The 19187-nt window shown below is 45.2% G+C and overlaps 1 protein-coding gene across 4 annotated transcripts in view; it reads right to left on the bottom strand.

Annotated features, from left to right (window-relative positions):
• Positions 1–18072, bottom strand: part of SEPT8 (septin 8) — a 28031-nt gene extending 9959 nt beyond the window's left edge. Inside the window, exons 1-5 of one of the 4 annotated variants that reach the window (XM_027849103.1) lie at positions 17890–18071; positions 14275–14351; positions 4727–4841; positions 2868–3063; positions 1111–1297 (exon numbers count right to left, since the gene is read on the bottom strand). In XM_027849103.1, coding sequence (XP_027704904.1) covers positions 1111–1297; positions 2868–3063; positions 4727–4832 — 489 coding nt within the window. In that variant the 5' untranslated portion in view covers positions 4833–4841; positions 14275–14351; positions 17890–18071. Of the gene's footprint in view, positions 1–1110; positions 1298–2867; positions 3064–4726; positions 4842–14274; positions 14352–17889 lie in introns of all 4 variants that reach the window. The other 3 variants (XM_027849101.1, XM_027849100.1, XM_027849102.1) reach the window with 3 other exon arrangements.
• Between the last annotated feature and the right edge of the window lie 1115 nt (positions 18073–19187).

Raw genomic sequence — 19187 nt, 5'->3', positions numbered from 1 at the left:
TGAGTGGAAAAGTTTAAGAAACCCTGGTCTAGGATCACCCCTGAGGGTCCGCTGAGCTCTAACTTGGTGATCCGACAATTCTACTTCTCACATAAGTAAATGGTGAAAAAAAACCTTCCTTCTCCCAGGGCAAAGTGGAAAATGAGAAGGCTGCACTCCTGGTCCTTCACCCTAAGCACTGCCATGCACCCTGTTTGGAACAACCCTTCCCAGATATTTTTTATGTGCATGTGTGTACATGCATACATATATATGTATGTATATGTGTATATGTATATATATATATATATACACATGTATGTGTATGTATGTATGTGTGTATACATATATATTCTTATTATGGTCAAGGATTTTCCTGGTCCTGGTTTTTATACACACACACACAGGGATCCTTATTTATGTTCTTTTTCTACCTACTAATGTATCTTTTTTCAGTGGGGTTGAGGATAAACTGAGAGATAGTCATGGATGGATAAAAGAAAGAGAGAGAGAGAGAAAGTAGAGGGCTGAGAAAAAGGCAGTAAGCAAAGGAGGGACTATGATGGATTTGGGGGATGGAGGGGAGAATACGAGGAGCTTTCTGAGACAGGTTGTTTCAGACACCCAGAGAATAAAAGAAAAGAGCCAGGGAGGGAAAGAGGGAAGCCAGGAAAAGGCAGAAGAAGGTGGTAGGATCAACTAAGCATGGAGTACAGAAGTAGAGAATGGATGGATTGAGAAGCAGCACCAGTTGAGAATACTTATTAGAAATGGAACTGACTTGGGGAAGGGTCAGTGGAGAAAGACACAAAAGGGTCATTCAGTAGCAGAAATTGGAAATAGGGAAGATGATGAATAGTGGAGAGCACTGTGTGAAGAGCTGTGTGAGGAGCTCAAAAACAGGGCTGAGGAAGACGTTTAGAAGGTCCTCTCCCTAAGCCTCACTCCGAGGAAATCTGCCCAACAATAACGGCAGATCCTATAGCTCTGGGAGGACACATGACTGTAATCAGACTCCTGGCACCAGATCCACTGGGCAGGAGCGGCTGCATCCTCAGCTAACAGGACCTCTGGTTCCCTGCCTGGGGTGGGGGCACTGCAGGGCAGGGATGGGAGAGGGGTGCTTCCCACCTTGCTGTCCAGCTTCTTCATGGTCACCAGGTCCAGGGACTTGAGGGAATGTCCAGTGGGGGTAATGAAATAGAGACAGACATGGATCCTCGTGTCATGATAGTCAAATAGAGAGCGCTGAATCTTTAGCTCCTCCTGCAAGTAGTTTTCAAACTGCGTATCGATGTAGTCAACTATAGGCCTGTAACTACAGACAAACTCCATCAGGCCTAGGGATGGACAGACAAATAGGCCAGGCCAAATCCTGGTGAAAGGCCCAGGAACCACAGCTGTCTATCACTCACTTAGTAGAACTAGGTCTTTGCTTTAAAACCCTTGGGGTACATTCCTCCAGCAGCAAGGGGACCCAAAGATGTTCTGACCTCGCTGTAAGATGGAAGCCAAAGAGTTCGGGACCCCTATTTCCTCTGCTACCCCAAAAGGTAACCTCATCAAGCCTGTGAGCTCAGGGCTCAGTTTGACTTACAGAGAAAGGAAATGAACCATTGGATTTTGCCATCAGACAGGCCCAGACTCTAGTTGTGCCATAGGAAATGAAGGGGCCTGTTTTGGCTAGGGCTGCTCTGCAGGCTAGGTCCAGTTCAGGTCCGTAACCAATGACAGAAAAAGTCTCTCCCAAGTAGAAGAGGTCAGTCAATTAGATACTCACAACTAGAGTCTCTTCCGGAAATGCAGAAGGCTGATTTAGATCAGACACCACTTCCTTGGATTACAGAATTTTAGGATTATAGATTTAGAGCTGGAAGGACCTCAGAAACTATCTAGACTACCATTTCATTTTACATGTGGGGAAACTGAGGCCAGAGAAGTTACATGATGTGTCACCGTCACACAGGTAGAAATGGACACAACTTGGATTTTGGTCCTGTGCCTTTAAATCCAGCATTTTTTCACCTCATCAGGATGCTGCCTCTTAGGCTCAGTTTCTCCATGTGCAAAATGAAGAGTTTGGATTATATGAGCCTGAAGACTTGTTTCTAACTCTAAAATTCTATGAATCTCTAAATCTAAGTTCCCCCTCAGCTCCTCATGTGAAGCAAACTTCTGTTGTTTCACGAAGCTCAGGACAAATGTCATGGGACTGACAACCTGGGTACATGCCACATGAAACATGCAGTTTTCACAAGATGGATTTCATAGGTCAAATCCCAATGGATAGTCTACATGGGATGGACTATAAAGGATAATTCCCTATGGAAAAGTCCTCTAGGACGTTAAGATAGGCCATACTGAACTAACCCTAGTCATGCTGAAAATTTGGTTTCTTGATATCTGACAAAAAGAACAGAAATAGGTAATTCATTGTGAGTAGAATATGGTCAAAGAGGTTTTTCCAAATTGTTATCATCTTACTTTGTATGGAAAAAAATTCACGGTCTCTAAGCTGGTGAAATTCATACCAACTCCTAGAAAGCAGAATCATGGAAACTATTTCCTTCAGTGATACATTTTCAAGGAGACAAAAACTGAATTTTTATGGTTCCATCATATGCCATCTTGACATACTGAATTTTTCAACTTTCTATCTACCTAGGGATGAGTTATCCTAGACCCAAATCCATGGGACCATAGTCAGGGGCTCTGTGTGCATCTACAGCAGAGAACTCCCGTAATTTATCTAACTAATCAAGAGAATGACAGCAGAGGAGGGGCCCCAACAGCTGGGAGGCCAAAACTTGACCATGGTAGACACTGTTTATTAAAATAACAGGTGATGAGAAGGGGATGGGGCAGAATTCAAACATCACACCACTTGCCTCTCATCCTTATTAATCTGGTCTCCAAAACCAACTGCATCCACAATGGTCAATTTGAGGTGCACATTGCTCTCCTGGAGGTCATAAGTACGTGGTCGGAGGCGTACACAGGTCTCGTAGTGTCCAGACTCTTCTGTCTCAAAGATTGTGTTGAAGAGTGTGTTCATTAATGTAGACTTTCCAATGCCTGTCTCCCCTGGGGAAGCATAGAATGCTGTCAGCGCAGAGAAGGGGTTTTTGCTCTCCTCCTAACTTCTTTGTTTTATTTATTTATTTATTCATGTAGCTTTTTGGTGAGGCAATTGGGGTTAAGTGACTTGTCCAGGGTCACACAGCTAGTAAGTGTCTGAGGCCGGATTTGAACTCAGGTCCTCCTGACTCCAAGGCCGGAGCTCTCTCCACTGCACCACCTAGTTGCCCCCTCTCCTCCTAATTTCTAAAGCAGATTTTGGAGTTTGGGAAGGTATCACCCAGTCTCTTGCAGTCTGGTAGCTTTTTGTCTAGGGGTTCAGGGAGCTCTGGTTAAAGCATGAGAGGTGTGGGGAGCACAGGTCAGGTCAGATCAGGACAGAAGCTGATTTGTGGCAGAAGCCACATGCTCAGCAAAGAATCAGCCTCCCCACTCACTGCTCCCACATGGAATAACTTCCCCTTTAAGCTTCAGTAAACTTAGGAATATAAATTTTTTGAAAGTAAAAAGCTGGGGCAGCTAGGTGGAACAGTAGATAGAGCACCAGCCCTGGAGTCAGGAGGGCCTGAGATCAAATCCAGTCTCAGACACTTGACACTTACTAGCTGTGTGACCCTAGGCAAGTCACTTAACCCCAACTGCCTTAAAAAAAAAAAAGTAAAATGCTAAGAAGACTCAAAATATATGACATGTGTGATATAATATGAAACACTTACATGATGCCTATGTACATGTATTTATCCGTATCACATCACTGAGTATCTCCTACACAGGCCATATAGTCAGGAATGGAACAAAGCAATCAATGTCTAGGGACAACGAGGGAGGAGCCTCAACTGGGCTAAGTCCCTGAGTCCATCCTGGTTTCTAGCAGCCTTCTTCCTCACAGCTCAGGGGCTGGGGTATTTATTCCTAAAGATGACGGGAAGCCGTGTTGGAGGCTTATTTCCTCTAGCTCTGCTGAATTGTACCAGAGCCATGCTCTTCTCACCCAAAAGAGGACAATGCCCAGTTTGGGAGACTGAGCCATCCCCTAGGGCCTCTGGATAATGCCCCTCACACCCCCAGTCTTTACAACGTGACAGCACGACCCCAACCACGTGTATCTATGTCCCCATGTACAGAAAGAACTACTCAGACACTGATGAGGTTATGTTATGAAGCAGAGAGGTCCCTCCAGAAGACATTTGACCCATCTCACCATTTTCAAGCCTCTAGTTTCTCTAGGTTTTCTGGAGTTTCCTTAAAGAATGCTCAGTCCTCCATATGTTGAATCTAAAAATTTCTCCCTGACACCTAAGCCAATCTGTTCTTGGTCTGTCTTCCATGGTCACTTGTACAATAATCTTAAAATACTAAGAGACACCAAACCACCTCTCCTAACCTCCCTAGACCAAGGATCATAACACCCCTCCGACTCCCTCTCATGTCAGACTACCCTGACATCCAGGTTCATTATTTTGGTCATTTTTTACTGTACCCTAACTCTGGCCTTCATGTGAACCTGAATTCTGAACCCAGCACTACTCTCCAAATTCCTTTCCTTTTGTGACAGTCATACTAGATGGTCCCAGAGGTAACCAGACCTGCATCTTCAGTATCCCTAGAGTAATTTCCTCTAACTATGGTTCAAAGACAATTCCCTTGCCAGGTTTTCTCAGAGACTTACCCACACAGAGGATGTTGAAGCTGAAGCCCTGAGATATGGACTTACTGACCAGTTGGTCTGGGAGACTGTCAAAGCCCACATGGCCCCCCAGAGCGAGGAGGCGCATTTCTTCCTTCTGCCAAAAGAGAGACAAGTCAGGGCTAGGAACCACTGGGTAGGAAGACAGGAAAAGAAAGAGTGGCGAGTGAACAAAGACAAGGAAAAATCATAGTACAATCTGCTTCCCAAAGGACTACAACCCTATCCCTGCCTGCACATTCGAGGTTCTTGCCATGAGGTCCCCTTCTAGATCCAGAAGCCTGGAGGTCACTGTTTTGGACAGAACGAGAACCAGAACCTGTATTTTGTCCCATAGGGAGAAAGAACGAAGCACTATAAAAATACTATAAGGCATACAAGAAAAAGGAGAAAGGGGCTGAGGCCAGGGAAATGCCTTTATTTGTTTATTTATTTATTTATTGTTTGTTTGTTTGTTTGTTTAAGATTCCTTAACTTAAATGAGCTGAACTCCAATTTGGATGGAAGTTTGCTCTCATGGCTCTTGAGAATGGAAAAAAGAAAATATAACTACCTAAGTGACTGTTGCCAGGCTCAAAAGGCCATATTTTAGTGACTCTGTCACTAAACCACTCCCCTGCCCAATGGAAATGTATTTCTTCCCTGGGAATCTGTATCCGAAACTATCATCTCTCCTGGTCTATACCTTTCTAGTTCTCCCATCACTTTCCCCATCCTTAGAGATTAATTTATTGGGAAGGGTATTAACAGCAGAAGAGAGATATCAGTGAAAATAACCCTACCCACACTTCCTCCCGCTCTAGGGAGGGAGCAGAGTAACTATTGATGGTTGTAACTAGAATGAAAATGTCCCCAGGAACTAGGGTTTCTAGGCAACAACATCAACCTTAGGATTTCAGAACAGGTTTTCTAGAGAGAAAAGAAATAAGAGTATGCTTAGCAGAAGAAAGGAACAAATCTGCAATACTGGTAGGGGTATGGTAGAGGGACAAAGAGACTGTATGGCATCTGAACTTCACAGCATAATATCATTAGGGCTTTCATCCTATATACTATGATCTTAGTTTTGTTGTTGTTTGGTTGTTTCAGCTGTGTCCAACTCTTCGTGGCCCCATTTGGGGTTTTCTTGTCAAAGATACTATAATGGTTTGCCATTTCCTTCTCCAAGTCTTAGTCTTATAGGGTCAAAAAAAAAAAAAAAACAAAGAGAAAGGAAAAAGGAAAAGAAAAGGCCCTCACCCTGCTGCCTCTGTTAGTTAAAATTCTATTTTTCTCCTATCTCTCACACTAAATGTCTCTTGGGCTCTACCACAGCCTCCAATTTTAAATTTCCCATTCTCTCCTTAATACTCTGCAGTCTGGCTTCTGCCTTCCCTCATTTTCCTGAAAGCATTCGCCCAAAGGTCACCAACGACTTCCTAATGGCTAAGTTCTTGTTCTTCCTTGACCCTTCTGTTTTATGTGGCACTGTGGTCCTCCTCCTCCCTTCTCAATCACTGAACTTTCACTATCTCCTTTGTTAACTCCTCCTCTTCCTCCTCCAAATCCAAAAATGTGAATTCCCCAGCTCACCTGACCTCTTCTCTTTCTGGAAAGCCCAACCATCCATATGGCTTGAACTCTTGTGCCTTTTGACTACTGAGTCTGTATCACCATCATTTCAAACAGCATGTCTAAGACAAATTCCAATACTCTCCAGCAAAAAATGGTCCTCTTGTCAATATGTCTGTTAATGGTGTCGCCATTTTCACATGCATCTCTTCCTTTCCATCTCCAAAACCACCATGTAATCCAGACCCTTACAACTCACACCTGTTACCGCAATGACCTCCTACCTAACCTCTCTGCCTCTAGAATCACCTCTCTTCCTGTATTAAAACCAATTTTCCAAATAAACAACTCAAATCATAAAATTTCCTCCTTGAAAAACCTTCAGTGACTCACATTAAGGACTGAATCTTTAGCTTTTTTTCTTTTAAATGGGGAAGTTAAAAATGCTCAGAATTAAAGACGTGTTATGTTTGCACAGATGGCTGCTGTGTTTGTTCATCGTCCTTCTTCCAAGGGTGACACAATCGGGACATGATCTAACGTCCTGTAGCTCAGCCAAAACCCAAGAAGCCAGCTGTACTGAGAACCCTCCCCGCCCCTCTCTGCATCCCTCACCAATCTTCCCCTCTTCCCTTTACTACTCACTTCCCAACCACTAAGCTATGAATGAAAGAAAAGATAAATATTTTTGTCTCTGAGTCCTCACTCATAGACCCTGGGTTCAATTATAATCACAAAACAGCAGTCTCAGAGCCCCAAAACTGTACCCTTGGCATGGTATCCCAATTCTATAAATGGCTTGACTGGTACTAGACTTTACAGACAACACAGTAGTAACATGCTGGCCAGGGCTGCTGAATCCAAAGGGGGATCACCTAGGTGGTGCAGTGGATAGGAATGAATGGACTTAGAATCAGGAAGACTCATCTTCATAAGTTCAAATCTGGCCTCAGACACTTACTAGTTGTATGACCCTGGGCAAGTCACTTAACTGTGTTTGCCTCAGTTTCTTCATCTGTAAAATGAGCTTGAAAAGGAAATGGAAAACCACTCCAGTACCCTTGCTAAGAAAACCCCAAATGGGGTCATGGAGAGTCAGACACAACTGATACAATTAAACAACAACATAAAGAAGTGGTAACATATAGTTATGTATACCTCAAGCAGGGCTGAGGACATAAGGAATGTTCAGTCCAGGCTTAGGGGTCAGTCTGTAGCTATAATTAAGAATACTCTATGGCCAAGGGTCAGATCCTTAGCATCATTCTCTAATGTTTAGGCCAATCAGCCTTCACATAAGAAACAACCATCATAAATATCAATAGCCCTTGTGCCTGCTCTATATACACCAAAGGCTTTGCCAATGCAAGTTGGCTTCCCAGGGATTCTAGATACTCTTTGGAGTTGTTACTGTGAACAAAAATCAAAATTTCCCCTTTTCCCAGCCCCTACAACTGTAAAGTGGTACAGTTGTATTAGCAGAAGAGAGAAAAAGTAATTATAACTCAGCTGATACAGCTTCCTCAACTTCCAGCTCAAGCCCACCTATTTCCCAGCATTCTTTGGTTCCTAAGACTATTTGGCTCCTTTAGTTCGTCTAAGTCCTAATTACTGATTGTCTCTTTTATTTCTGCTCACTGTGCTGCATGTCCTCTTCTGATATCTACTTTTTCTGTCCTTCATATCCTTGACTGCTATACACTGAAGTCTGACTATAAGAATAGGGTTTTCCAGGATTTATTTATAAGGACAAAATCCCTGCTACTAGCCACCTGTATGACCTTTGACAAATCACTTAAACCTTTTTGGGCTTTAGTCTCCTCATCTGTAAAACAAAGGGGTTGGACTGGTTTTAAAAGTTCCTTCCCAGCATTCTAAATCCCATTATGAGCTTATAGCTTTATATGTTGTATATGTTTATAACATGCAAATTTAGAAATAATGCACACAGGATAGTTAATCAGAAGTGTATGTAAAACTACCCAGTCGCAGAAACATAGTGCCAAAGCTTCCCAACATAATCTTAAACTGAGGCACTAGGGCTAGTTTGCGTCATTACCCTCCCCAAGCCTACAGCTTCCAACAGCTGACTGGCAACCTCATCATCCCACAGCACTTCTCCCCAAGTCTGGTATTGCCCAACTGGGTATTTTTGATCAAGCTTTCTACCCATTTTACAACAGTTGCCTCATTCTCAGCCAATAAAAAAGCATCCTGATTGCATGGTAGGTTTTTGATGGCTCAGTTATTTTCCCAAATATCATTAGACTGTAAGCTCCTTGTGGGCAAAAACTCTTTTGCCTCTTTTTGTATCCTCAGCACTTAGCATGGTGCCTGGCACATAGTAAGAGCTTAATAAATGTTTAGTGACTGATTCATTGACTGATCTAGATATTTCCCTTTCCTCTGCTTAAAGTAGGGAAAGGGATAGAAAGAATCACTGAATACGATTAAAGTTCATACCTCAAATTAGACCTTATAAAGTAAACAGAAACTATCTTTCCTAACACTGCATTCTAGAGGCTGTGTAGTTAGAGAGGTATCAGTTATACGAATGTGCACTCAACCTCCTGGCCAGAGTTCGTAACTCTCTGATTGTCCCAAAGGCTGGCCAGACCCATTGAAGTGCCCTGGTTCCCCCATCAGGCCTCTCCTCCTCCAATGAGATACGTTATCCTATCATCTAAGTAGCATCTTTGATTCATGGAAACCCCAGGTAGTAGCAATCTCTTCTTCTAGAAATCCCTTTGAATATTCTTTTTATTTACTTAGTTGTGTCCATGTTATATCTTAACTCACTTGCCTGCCAGAGTCAAGTGTAGATTCTTTGAGGACAAGGACTATTTTATTGTTTGCCTTTGTATCACCATGCCTAGCACTGAGTAGATACTGAATAGATGTTTGTTGAGTCAGCTGAAGAGCAAAAAAAGAAGTAACAATCACAGTCAGGATCTGTCGTACGTTTTTTGCCTAATAGATGTGACTTTGCTAGCCCGACACACAAGTAAAGAGGAAAATGAGGGCTAGAGAGATTCAACAACTAGCACAGCAACTCAATAGAAAATTCAAAAATAAACCCCAAGTTTCCAACTGTTTCTTTTAGCCCCTATGCTTCCAGAGTCCAGAGGTTCTCTCAGATCCTGGATAGCCTTATTCCCTTTCCCAACACTATTCCTTAGCTGTGGTCCTGCAAGTCATTCCACCCAGCGCTGAGCTCAGTAGGAGAGCCTCCAGCCAGCAAACTTACAGACTGAAACGGAACTCTCCCTAGGCTCTGGGAAGAACTCCAAGTGTTTTCCCAGACTGCCTGGACTCTAACCCCAGATTTCCCAAGCCAGGCTAGGTCATTAGAGAAATGAATTCTGGAGTTATCCAACCCAGGTTGGAGCCACCCTGAGAGCACATGGACCACTGGACATCTAATGAGACTTATCACCATCTACAGAGTACATGGGAGTCCAAGACTAGTTAGTGCTACCCTCTCCCCAAAGGGCATCAAACTGGACTAACTCCTTAACAAGGCCATAAAAAGTCCCAGGATAACAAGGGCCAAACTTGCTTCAATATGCTTCTTTGTCTTCCTTACCTTCGCCTGGGGACAAACAAATTATCTTGCTGTATGCTACCTCCTTTTTTCTAAGTATTCAAACATAGTTTGCCTTTTATTAATTTGCAGTTTAAAAAAATAACCAAAATTTGTATCAGGCAGAAAATTTGCAAAGATGTGCGTGTGCGTGTGTGTGTATGTGTGTGTGTGTGTGTGTGTAAAATCTCATTGGAGCTTCACAACAACCCTGTGTAAAGATTGTATTATAGATATTGTTATCCCCATTTTACAGATGAGGAAACTGAGGGTTAATTGACTTGTCCATGGTCACATAACTAGTAAGTGACAATGGTGGGATATGACCCCAGTTCTTCCTAATCTCAAGTACAGTATTTTACTCACTATTTTTACACTGCCTTTTTTAAAAAGGCATTTTAAGTTGATTTCATATACATAGTTCTGTTTCCCTAGTTTGAGGATGACTTTGTTGGGAACATTATAGAGGGTATTCTTTTCAGGCCTGGGTTATAACACCTCTGAGATACCTTCATACTCTGAGACTCTCTAACCTCTGCCAAATGACCTCTAATTAGGAGAACTCTTTACCTTCCTAGGCAGCCCCTTCTACTTTGATAATTTGATACTTTGATTTTCATTACATTGAGCCGAAATCTTCCTCTACACAGCTTCCATCCTTGCTCCTAATTATATCCTTTAGGCCCACCACATGACAACCCTTCAAATCCTTGTATCAGGTCCCCCCCCAAAAAAATTCACATCCGGGCTAAATATGGCCCCAGTTCCCTCAATGAATCCTCAAGGAACAAGGTCTTCAGAGCCCTCACCAATCCCTGCAGCCCTCTTATGGATGACCTCCTGCTTATTCACGTCCTTCCTAAGCTACAGCACCCAGAACTAAGCACAATACTCCAGATACAGTTTGAGCAGAGCAGAAGCCATAGGACAGTCATCTCCCTTGTTCTTTTCTTTTCTTAATGGAACCTTAGCTTTCTTAGCTGCCATACATCACCACTGACTCAACTTGCAGTCTACTAAAAGCCCCTATCATTTTCACATGAACTGCTCACTAATCTCCGTTCCTCCATTAGACAATGAGGGATCTTGACACGCTCTTGCTCCCCATACAGGGTCTGCCCAGAGTGACAAATAGGGCTTCTCAGATGTGCTTGTTCAACGAATTAAATTCAGCCACCAATGATAAAGCACCTCCTACGTACAAGGCTCTGCCAGGCGCTATTAACACCAGTTATGCTGCCTGCTTCACTTCAGGTTAGAAACTAAAGTGAACGTTGTCCGTGCTTCCACCTCCCCCCTAGGGTTTCTCTTTTGGGTTTTCACAGGCACTGCCTAGCCAAGGTGTCTGTTACAAACAGAATTGTGCAAGAGCCGCTGTAATTTTGAGGTTTCGAGGTCTGTGAACAAGTGGCGCAGCCTGGAGCTGGGAAGACAAGGAGGAAGCCCTTAGTTCCTATGGGATCAGGAAACCAATATAGTATTCTCACATCTCAACAGAAGGGTGGGCTGCCACAAACACCTCAAAGCCACAGGCCACAAGTTCAAGTATCACCACAAGAAGGAAACCCTCGTCTGGCTCTCCATTACTCATGTCCAATTTGCCAGCTATGTCAGCCTGAATTCTATCCGACAAAACAGATCTGTCTCTCCCAAGCTCACCATGAAGGGTATTACTACTGAATTAATATGGTGGGTATGAAAGAAAATGGGGGTACATCAAGCTCAAGGTACCCATACCCTACATGAAGCTAGCTTTCCCTCATTCCCTTATAGCAGGACATAGGGCAGAGCTTCTTCAATCCTAGGAAAAAACCAAAAGGGCAGGGTACCCCCAGGTTCTTTCCCATCTTCTACCCCCCTCCACCATGGTCCTGGGGCATACAAGTACACATAAAGAAACCTACTGGATTCCCTGAAGTTTTCTGATTCCCTCCTGGTTTCTCGGATCAGGGGCTGATCCTCTGCAGCAGTTTTTCTCCACACCAGAGGCACAGTAAGAAGCCAGGGAAAACTCATGAAGTGATGGAGAAGAGGTGTGATGCTATTTTCTCAATGTGCCACACTAACTAGTAGATTAGGGAGAGAGGGCAGCAATCTCAAAGTAAGATGGGGCCACTCCATTTGACCACCAATACTCTCAGGCTTCAGGGCTTCCATGACTCTCAGCTCAGCCAAAGTACCATCAGCCAGGAAGTGTGGGTTTTAAACATGCTCTAACATGGGCCCTTAGCTATTCCGACATTCCCACCCATCTCCTCCCCCACTCAGCTCTGGGCTTCTGCCCAGAGCCTGGGTCTGACAAAACTGAGCATAATGAGGCTCCCATCATGATAGGGATCAAGTCTGATGGGACATCATCATAAAATGGATTCAGGATGACAGGATCTGGGCTTAGTGATACCCAAATTGATGGGAGTTAGGTCTAGTATGATAGAACCAACAGGATAGCACCCAGAATCTGGACATACAGTCTACTCTGAAGGGCTGAAATGTAAATATTTAATTAAGTGAGTACTACACACACAACATCAGGAGAATTGTGACTAGTCATATACAATAATTGCCTGCACTATAAGGGACTCTTGTCCTCATGTCTTCTCCCTCTATTATCAGGGGAAGGTATCTGTAGGGTTCAAAATGGCAGATCTAAAACCTCTAACATCTCTAGTTTCTGTCATATCACCCTAATAAGCATGAATTAGTAAACTTTCCACAGAGCAGCTCTATAGCCCTGGCAGTGGTACCTGGTACATCAGATCCCCTTCCTCACCCCCAAAACCCCTGAGAACTCGGATGGTTCTAGAGAATGGGGGGGGAACTGAAGGGCTCAAAAAGGAAAGACATCTCTTCCATGGGGACTTTGAGGAATGAAATATTCAGCCACTTGAGTCATGGGAGTAGTTCTAGAACAGGGCACTCTAGCTGCCTTGATTTCCATTAATAACTCCAACTATTTGTTTATATTCCTCTGGCTGGTCTAATCATCTGCCTTAGGGAAAGGCCCCAACGGGACCCGTGGGGCAACAAAGGAGCAGAGAGGCTGGGAATGCTCAAGCCATTTTAGAGATAGGGCAACCCTTAGACCGTTTCCTCTGGAGTTCCTCTGCAGCTGCTCCTTATTCCGACGGACTGGACGTGGGCCATGGAGGAGCTTGTTTTAGTTACCACTCAAAACATACGCTTAGCCCCTGGTTCAGCGATCCCAGGCTCGGATCCTCAACTCTGACTCCTCCCAATCCACCATCACCCCTACATCCAATTTGACCATGTCCTATTGATTTCTCCTTTGCAATATCTTCCCATCTCTTCCTTGCCTTCCATTCTCCCTTTCGACCCACTACAGTAGGCAGGCCCTCACCATTTTACACCAGGATTACCCAAAAGCCTAACAGTCCCTTTGTTGTTCCCAGTGGGATGGATTTATTCCCCAAACCATCCTACATTTGCTGCAAGAAGAGTGGTTTTTTAGTTAACAACCATTTCATTGTCATTTTCCCAATCAAAAACTTTTAATGGCTCTCCATTGGTTAGCACATCTGGTACAAATATTTCCCTACCTTATTGTCTAGGCCATAATTTATTTAGCCAGGAAGCCTCACACTCTCATGTGGATCATTCTATTGCTCCAGGATTGGTCCTTGAACATGCCATGCTCATTCCCACCTCTCTATTGGTCACTTTGCTTTCCCTGACCAAAATGCCTTCTTTGTTCCTCTCCAATTACCCATCCTTTAAGACCCAGAGGCAATGTGGAAAGAGTACTGGATCCCATCACTCCCCCTCCCAACCACTCTGGACAACGTACTTCACCTCTCCAGTCATTGGACTAGATCTTCTGGAAGGGTCCCTCTAGCTCTAATGTCCTGATTCTAAATCTGGACTCCTCCATGACTCTGTCTCCCTCCCCTCTCTACTGATCTCTCTCTCTCTCCCCTAAACATCTCTTTCATGACTTGTCTCACCAACAAGAGTTTAAACTCTCTGAGGTCAAGGATCCTCTTTATTTTATATTCCCACCTCATCTGGGTTGCTGGCTAATAATAACAGTAACAACAATAATAGCTAGCATTTATATAATACTTTAAGGTTTACAAATTGCTTTATAGATGTTAGTTCATTTGACCCTCACAACAACCCTATGAGATAGGTTCTATTATTATCCCCATTTTACAGATGAGGAAACTGAGGCACTGACTTGCCCAAGGACACAGAATCAGGATTTGAACTCAAATCGTCCCACGCTTTATCCAGTACACCACCTAGCTGCTCTGATTAGTCCTATACTCATTTATAACCAATCCCCTCTATTAATGCTTTTTGAGGGAGCCAGCATGAGGAACATACTCCAAATGAGGTAGGACAGAATAGAACACAGTCTGTTTTTCTTGGAGCTCACCCCCTGAAGCACTAGGTCCTCCCTTAATAACAATGATTCCTCACATCTGAATGCCACTTCTGATCCTCATTCGGGTCCTGTGAGATAGGAAGAGCAGGTGTTATTACCCCCATTTGACGGAGAAACTAAAGCACAGTGACTACCTCAAGTTACAGTGAATCAGTAAAATTGAAACTCAAGCCCCCAGCAGATTGAGTTTTTGTTTTTAGTGTTGCTTTTTTTTTTTTTAAAACAGCAATCAATGATTTTGTTTTTGTTTTTTGGTAGGAAGAGGGGGAAAATTGACCTTCTCTGTCCCAGATACCAAAGGACGGTTTCTCATCACGGATAGCGAGAGTTTGGACAGCCAAGGGGGAAAACACCTGAGAGGGAAGACAGTGAGCCGCCACAGGCAGAGATAATGGAGAAATAGGAATGCTATTGTGGATCCTCTTTGGTGAAGGTGGAGAACAGTCCCCACCTCTCTCCATCCCTTCTCCTTTTCTTCTCCTCCCACTCACAGGCTTCAGAGTGGGAACAGGAACTCCAAGAAAACACTGGTGCTTTGGGAAGTGTTAGGATTACCAGGGCGACAACGGAAGTGGCAGATGGTACTAGGGATAAAGCAGAGATGATGCTAGGGGTGGGGCTGGGGGGAAGGCTGGCTAGGAGAGATGCCAGGCAAGAGGCAGTCATGCCAAAAAGCAGAATTATTTCCAATATCTGAGCTTTCCCACTTGCCCAACTCAGTTTTCTTTCTTGTCCAGCTCATAATCACAGACAGGTTCTGCGAGACAGGTCAAAACCTAACAGGTTCTGATAGGCCTACATCATAAAGTACAAGCTGCTGTGACATGTCACAAAAAGTCACACTGTGTGAACAGCACAGTACTAGGTACCAAAAAGAGGAGCCAAAAAGACCTCATTTTTGACCTGGGAGTACTAGAAGAGATGAGGCTGGACTGAGGGGCCACTCTAAGCTGAAGCAACTCTACCTCTTCCACTTCTCAGAACAAGAAACACCAGATTCTGATGTTCTAAGGAGCCATCAACCAAATCCATCACTAAGGCAAAGAACTGCCCACTAAGGCCCTAAATTGCCATATCTTCCATAACAAACACCTCCCAGCCCCAAGGGCAGCATCCAGTCCAGCCTGCCAAGCAGGGTTTCCCACCCATCTGTAAGGTTAATCACAAAGGTGATGCAGAAGGCAGGTCCTAAGGCCACCAGGCTGCCATTTGGAAGAAATGGCCATAAATAACATGGGGTTGGGAATGCTCATAAATGCAGATCGAAGCATTTAAAAAACAGTAATTTGGTTTCCATCAAAGTTCTGTTCTAATGCCTCATTATAGTATGGAGGGAACCCTGGGTTCTTCTATACAGCTACTCAAGCTCTGAAAGGTCCTGGCAAGCTGCAAAAGCTCTGAATACTGGCCCAGCAATGATCTACCACAGAAAGACAAGTGTAGCTAAGCTCAGAGAGGCTCACCATCAGGTCAGCTGCAAAGTGATGCACTTCAGGGCCACAGCAGCCCTTTACTAAGTCATAGAGGGGCTAACATTTACACTCACAAAATCACATAACCTGGAAGCACTGAAGTAATTAACCTATCACAACCAGCCCTTTTAAGTGGACCAGGGAAGATAAGGTACAGCCAGAGGAGGGTGAAGTGCCTTTTCCAAGATATGTCAGATGAGGCTGGGGTAAGATGCTTGATTCTCAGGCCTAGTTCTGTCCATCACTGTCAGATGGCCCGAGACAGGCTTCCCACAAGGCTCATTTTAAAAGAGGTCCATTTAATAAGACAGGGTAATAGAACATAGGTAACTCAGATTTGGGTCATAGCTCTTTGTTATATTACTTTGAATGGGCTACTCCCCTTCTCTAGACCTTAGTCCTCCCAAGTACAAATGGTACCATCATGATATGAACTGGGCAATCAGGAGGCCCACATCCTAGTCTGGGGCCCTTCACTTACTAGCTGTGTGATATTGGCCATGTCACTTCACTCATCTAGGTCTCAGTTTCTTCTGCTAGACTAAACTGCATCAAAGGTACTATCCAGCTCTAAAATTCAATGATTCTAAACCCTAAAAAAGTACTTTGAAATCACTTTGCGAAACTACAACCTGGTAAGTGACATCTCATTAGTTTTATTGTGAGGTTGCTAATGACATCACTTACTAGGATGGGAGGGGGTGTCTCTGGACATAAGAGCCTGGAGGATAGGGCAGAAAATAGGGGATGAGCACAATCTAATAGAAAATAGTGATTTATTTTTTGGTCTTTCACATACAAAAGACCAATCTTTATACTCACCATTAACCACATTTATAATGCTCTTTCAAACCCAACCTAGTAACCACTGGATACATTTACAGAGATGGGCCTAGTGGGAACTCTGGTCATAGAAAAACTTCAGTTATCACTTTTTAGGCAGACCAGTTACATACAGAAACACACATTAGCTCTCATACTACAAAAATGCAGTAAATCTACCATTCACAGCTCTGGGTTACCACTTAGTCTTATGGTCTGTTCTGTTGATCAAATCTAAACCAGTGCTGACCCACTAAGAGCAGGGGTCTACATTCTACATGATTCTACAAAAGTCTCCAGTGAATTCAAGAATCTTCTGAGTCAGCCCCACCTAGGCTTTCACTGTCACAGACACACTAGATGTCATACCTAGACTCATTTCATAGACAACAAGGGGAAATTCCTAACAAGGCATTGGCATAAATCCAAGTCTGGGTGAATTATAAACAACCTTTACAAGGTTACCTGCTGAGTCCGACCAATAGACCGACTCTACCAGTTCAAAACTGGGAGGGGCACCCTGTAACCCTTGTGGACCAAACCTTCATTCATTTTGAATTTGGAATCAACCTGACTAGGGAGAAACTGACACAGACCTAGAAACCTCCGGGAGGCCTCCCAAGTCATTCACGCCATATCTATCCACACCCATCTGTGGATCTCACAGACAGACTCCGTCCTTTATCTCTTCCCAGCAGACAGGCAGGGCCAGATCCACAGGAGCCCTTATTTACCCAGGTGTTTGGGGCTGCTATGAGTTAATTTGTTTTGGGGGGGGGTTGAAGGGGGGGCTCAATTCAAACCATAGAGACCTTGATCATATGGTTTCTGCTTCCCACACACAGTGACACAAACATGGGCCGAGGAAAACGTCCCAGTGGAAGAGGTGCAGCTAAGGGGCTCTGGGGTTCCTGGGCCCCGCCGGGATGCCAGAAGTCCCTGCCAGTCACTGATTCCAAGGGGCAGGGTGGTCTTCCCACCCATCGTGACCCTTTCCATCACAGCCCCCTCCCACGGACCCCGACGCCACGCAGAGTGTCCGGGTGTGCCAGCGTGCGGCACCCCGGGGGCTCGCCCCACCCCGCGGGTCAGGCTCGCGCGCCCGGGAAGTGGGCTCCGCAGCTGCCCCGCAGCGGGGTGCTGGCGTCAGCCGGAGCAGGCTCGGGAGCCAGGCGGGGTGCCAGGAGGGTGCCGCCCGCGCACAGCCTCGCGCCCCGGCGTGGACCGGCCCCGAGGCGCTCCCTGCCTTCCTCCCTCCACTCAAACTTTGCCGCCCCCGGGCAGCCGCGCACGCCGCCCGCCAGCCCCTCACCAAGCGGCGCTCCAGGTCCGGAGCCGCCATGGACGGACTCGAGGGAGGCCGGGACACGGGAACCGTGGGGTCGGAGCCGGCTCCGAGGCTCGCTCTCCACTCGGGTCGCTGCGGCTGAATGGATCCAATATGGCCACTTCCTGGAAACTCCCCTTGGAGAGGAGAAGAGGCTGCGGGGCCGCCCCCCGCCACCGCTGCCCGCCCCGGCCCCGGGAAGCCCGTCTCCGCTGCGGCTCCGGCCTCGCCTTCCAGCCCAGCCGGAGCCCCGGGCTCTGCTCAGCCGGGAGCCCACCCTGGCTCCCACACCTCGGCTGCTGCACAGAATGCCGGGACTTGTAGTTCCCGAAATTTGGGGAGGGAAGGAGAGGGGCAGGGCTTGGAAAGAGGCGGGCGGGAAAACCTGTCATCTCCCTTCAGGAATTGGGCTTTCTGGAGCAGTGTGCCAGGACAGGGTTGCAGGTTTGCCGCGTGTCTTAGGATTGAGAGCTGGAGGTGAGTTTTTAGATCATCTAGTGGAAGCCCCTTCTTTTTACAGATGAAGAAACTGAGGTCCAGAGAGAAGTGACTTGCCCAAGGCCACACAAAATAATCAATACTAGAGCCAAGATTCAAAAACCCTGGTGTACAGTGTCTTTCCACTTCGAGCCGGAAGGCCGATTTTGAGTTCATACATACTTTCTCCTCTGCCTAGTCACAAAAATTACAGAATTTCAGAATTGGAAGATATCAAAGAGACCATCTAGTCCAACTTGTACCTATATAGGACTTTGCAACATGCCATTCCCAACAAGTAAGAATGAAGACCTTGGGGGGGGTATCTCAGACTCAAATGCTTTGTCTCATCTCTCTTGCTCTGCCTGTGGCTTTGTCCAAAGTGCAGCAACTCCACGTTTCCATGGAAGACTGAACTTCCCAGTGGAGCTCAAGAATCTTCAAATAACTTGGCCCACATACACTGGTAAAATTTAGGTATGGCCTACAAGGGTATCTAAAAACCCAAGTGAGCCAAAAGCCACTGTAAGACAAACCACTGTAGAACCGTAGAGATTCAGGCTAAGTTTCCATTTATCCCCTGCTTGCTACCTCTGACATCACACCTGAACTGCAACACTCATACAACCATAAGAAAGGCAGCCATGATGGTGGGGAGACTTGAAACCAGGGGGTCTCTAGCCTTGATATGGGAAGTCAAAATAGGCAATAAACTTTTATTAAGCACCTACTATGTGCCAGGCACTGTGCTAAGCACTAGGGATGCAAAAGGATACTCGTGCTCTTAAGGACCTCGCCATCTAATG

The sequence above is a fragment of the Vombatus ursinus genome, unplaced genomic scaffold (assembly GCF_900497805.2).
Source record: "Vombatus ursinus unplaced genomic scaffold, bare-nosed wombat genome assembly UNPS02007284.1, whole genome shotgun sequence".
Classification (NCBI taxonomy): domain Eukaryota; kingdom Metazoa; phylum Chordata; class Mammalia; order Diprotodontia; family Vombatidae; genus Vombatus; species Vombatus ursinus.
This window is presented reverse-complemented; position numbering and strand designations above follow the sequence as displayed.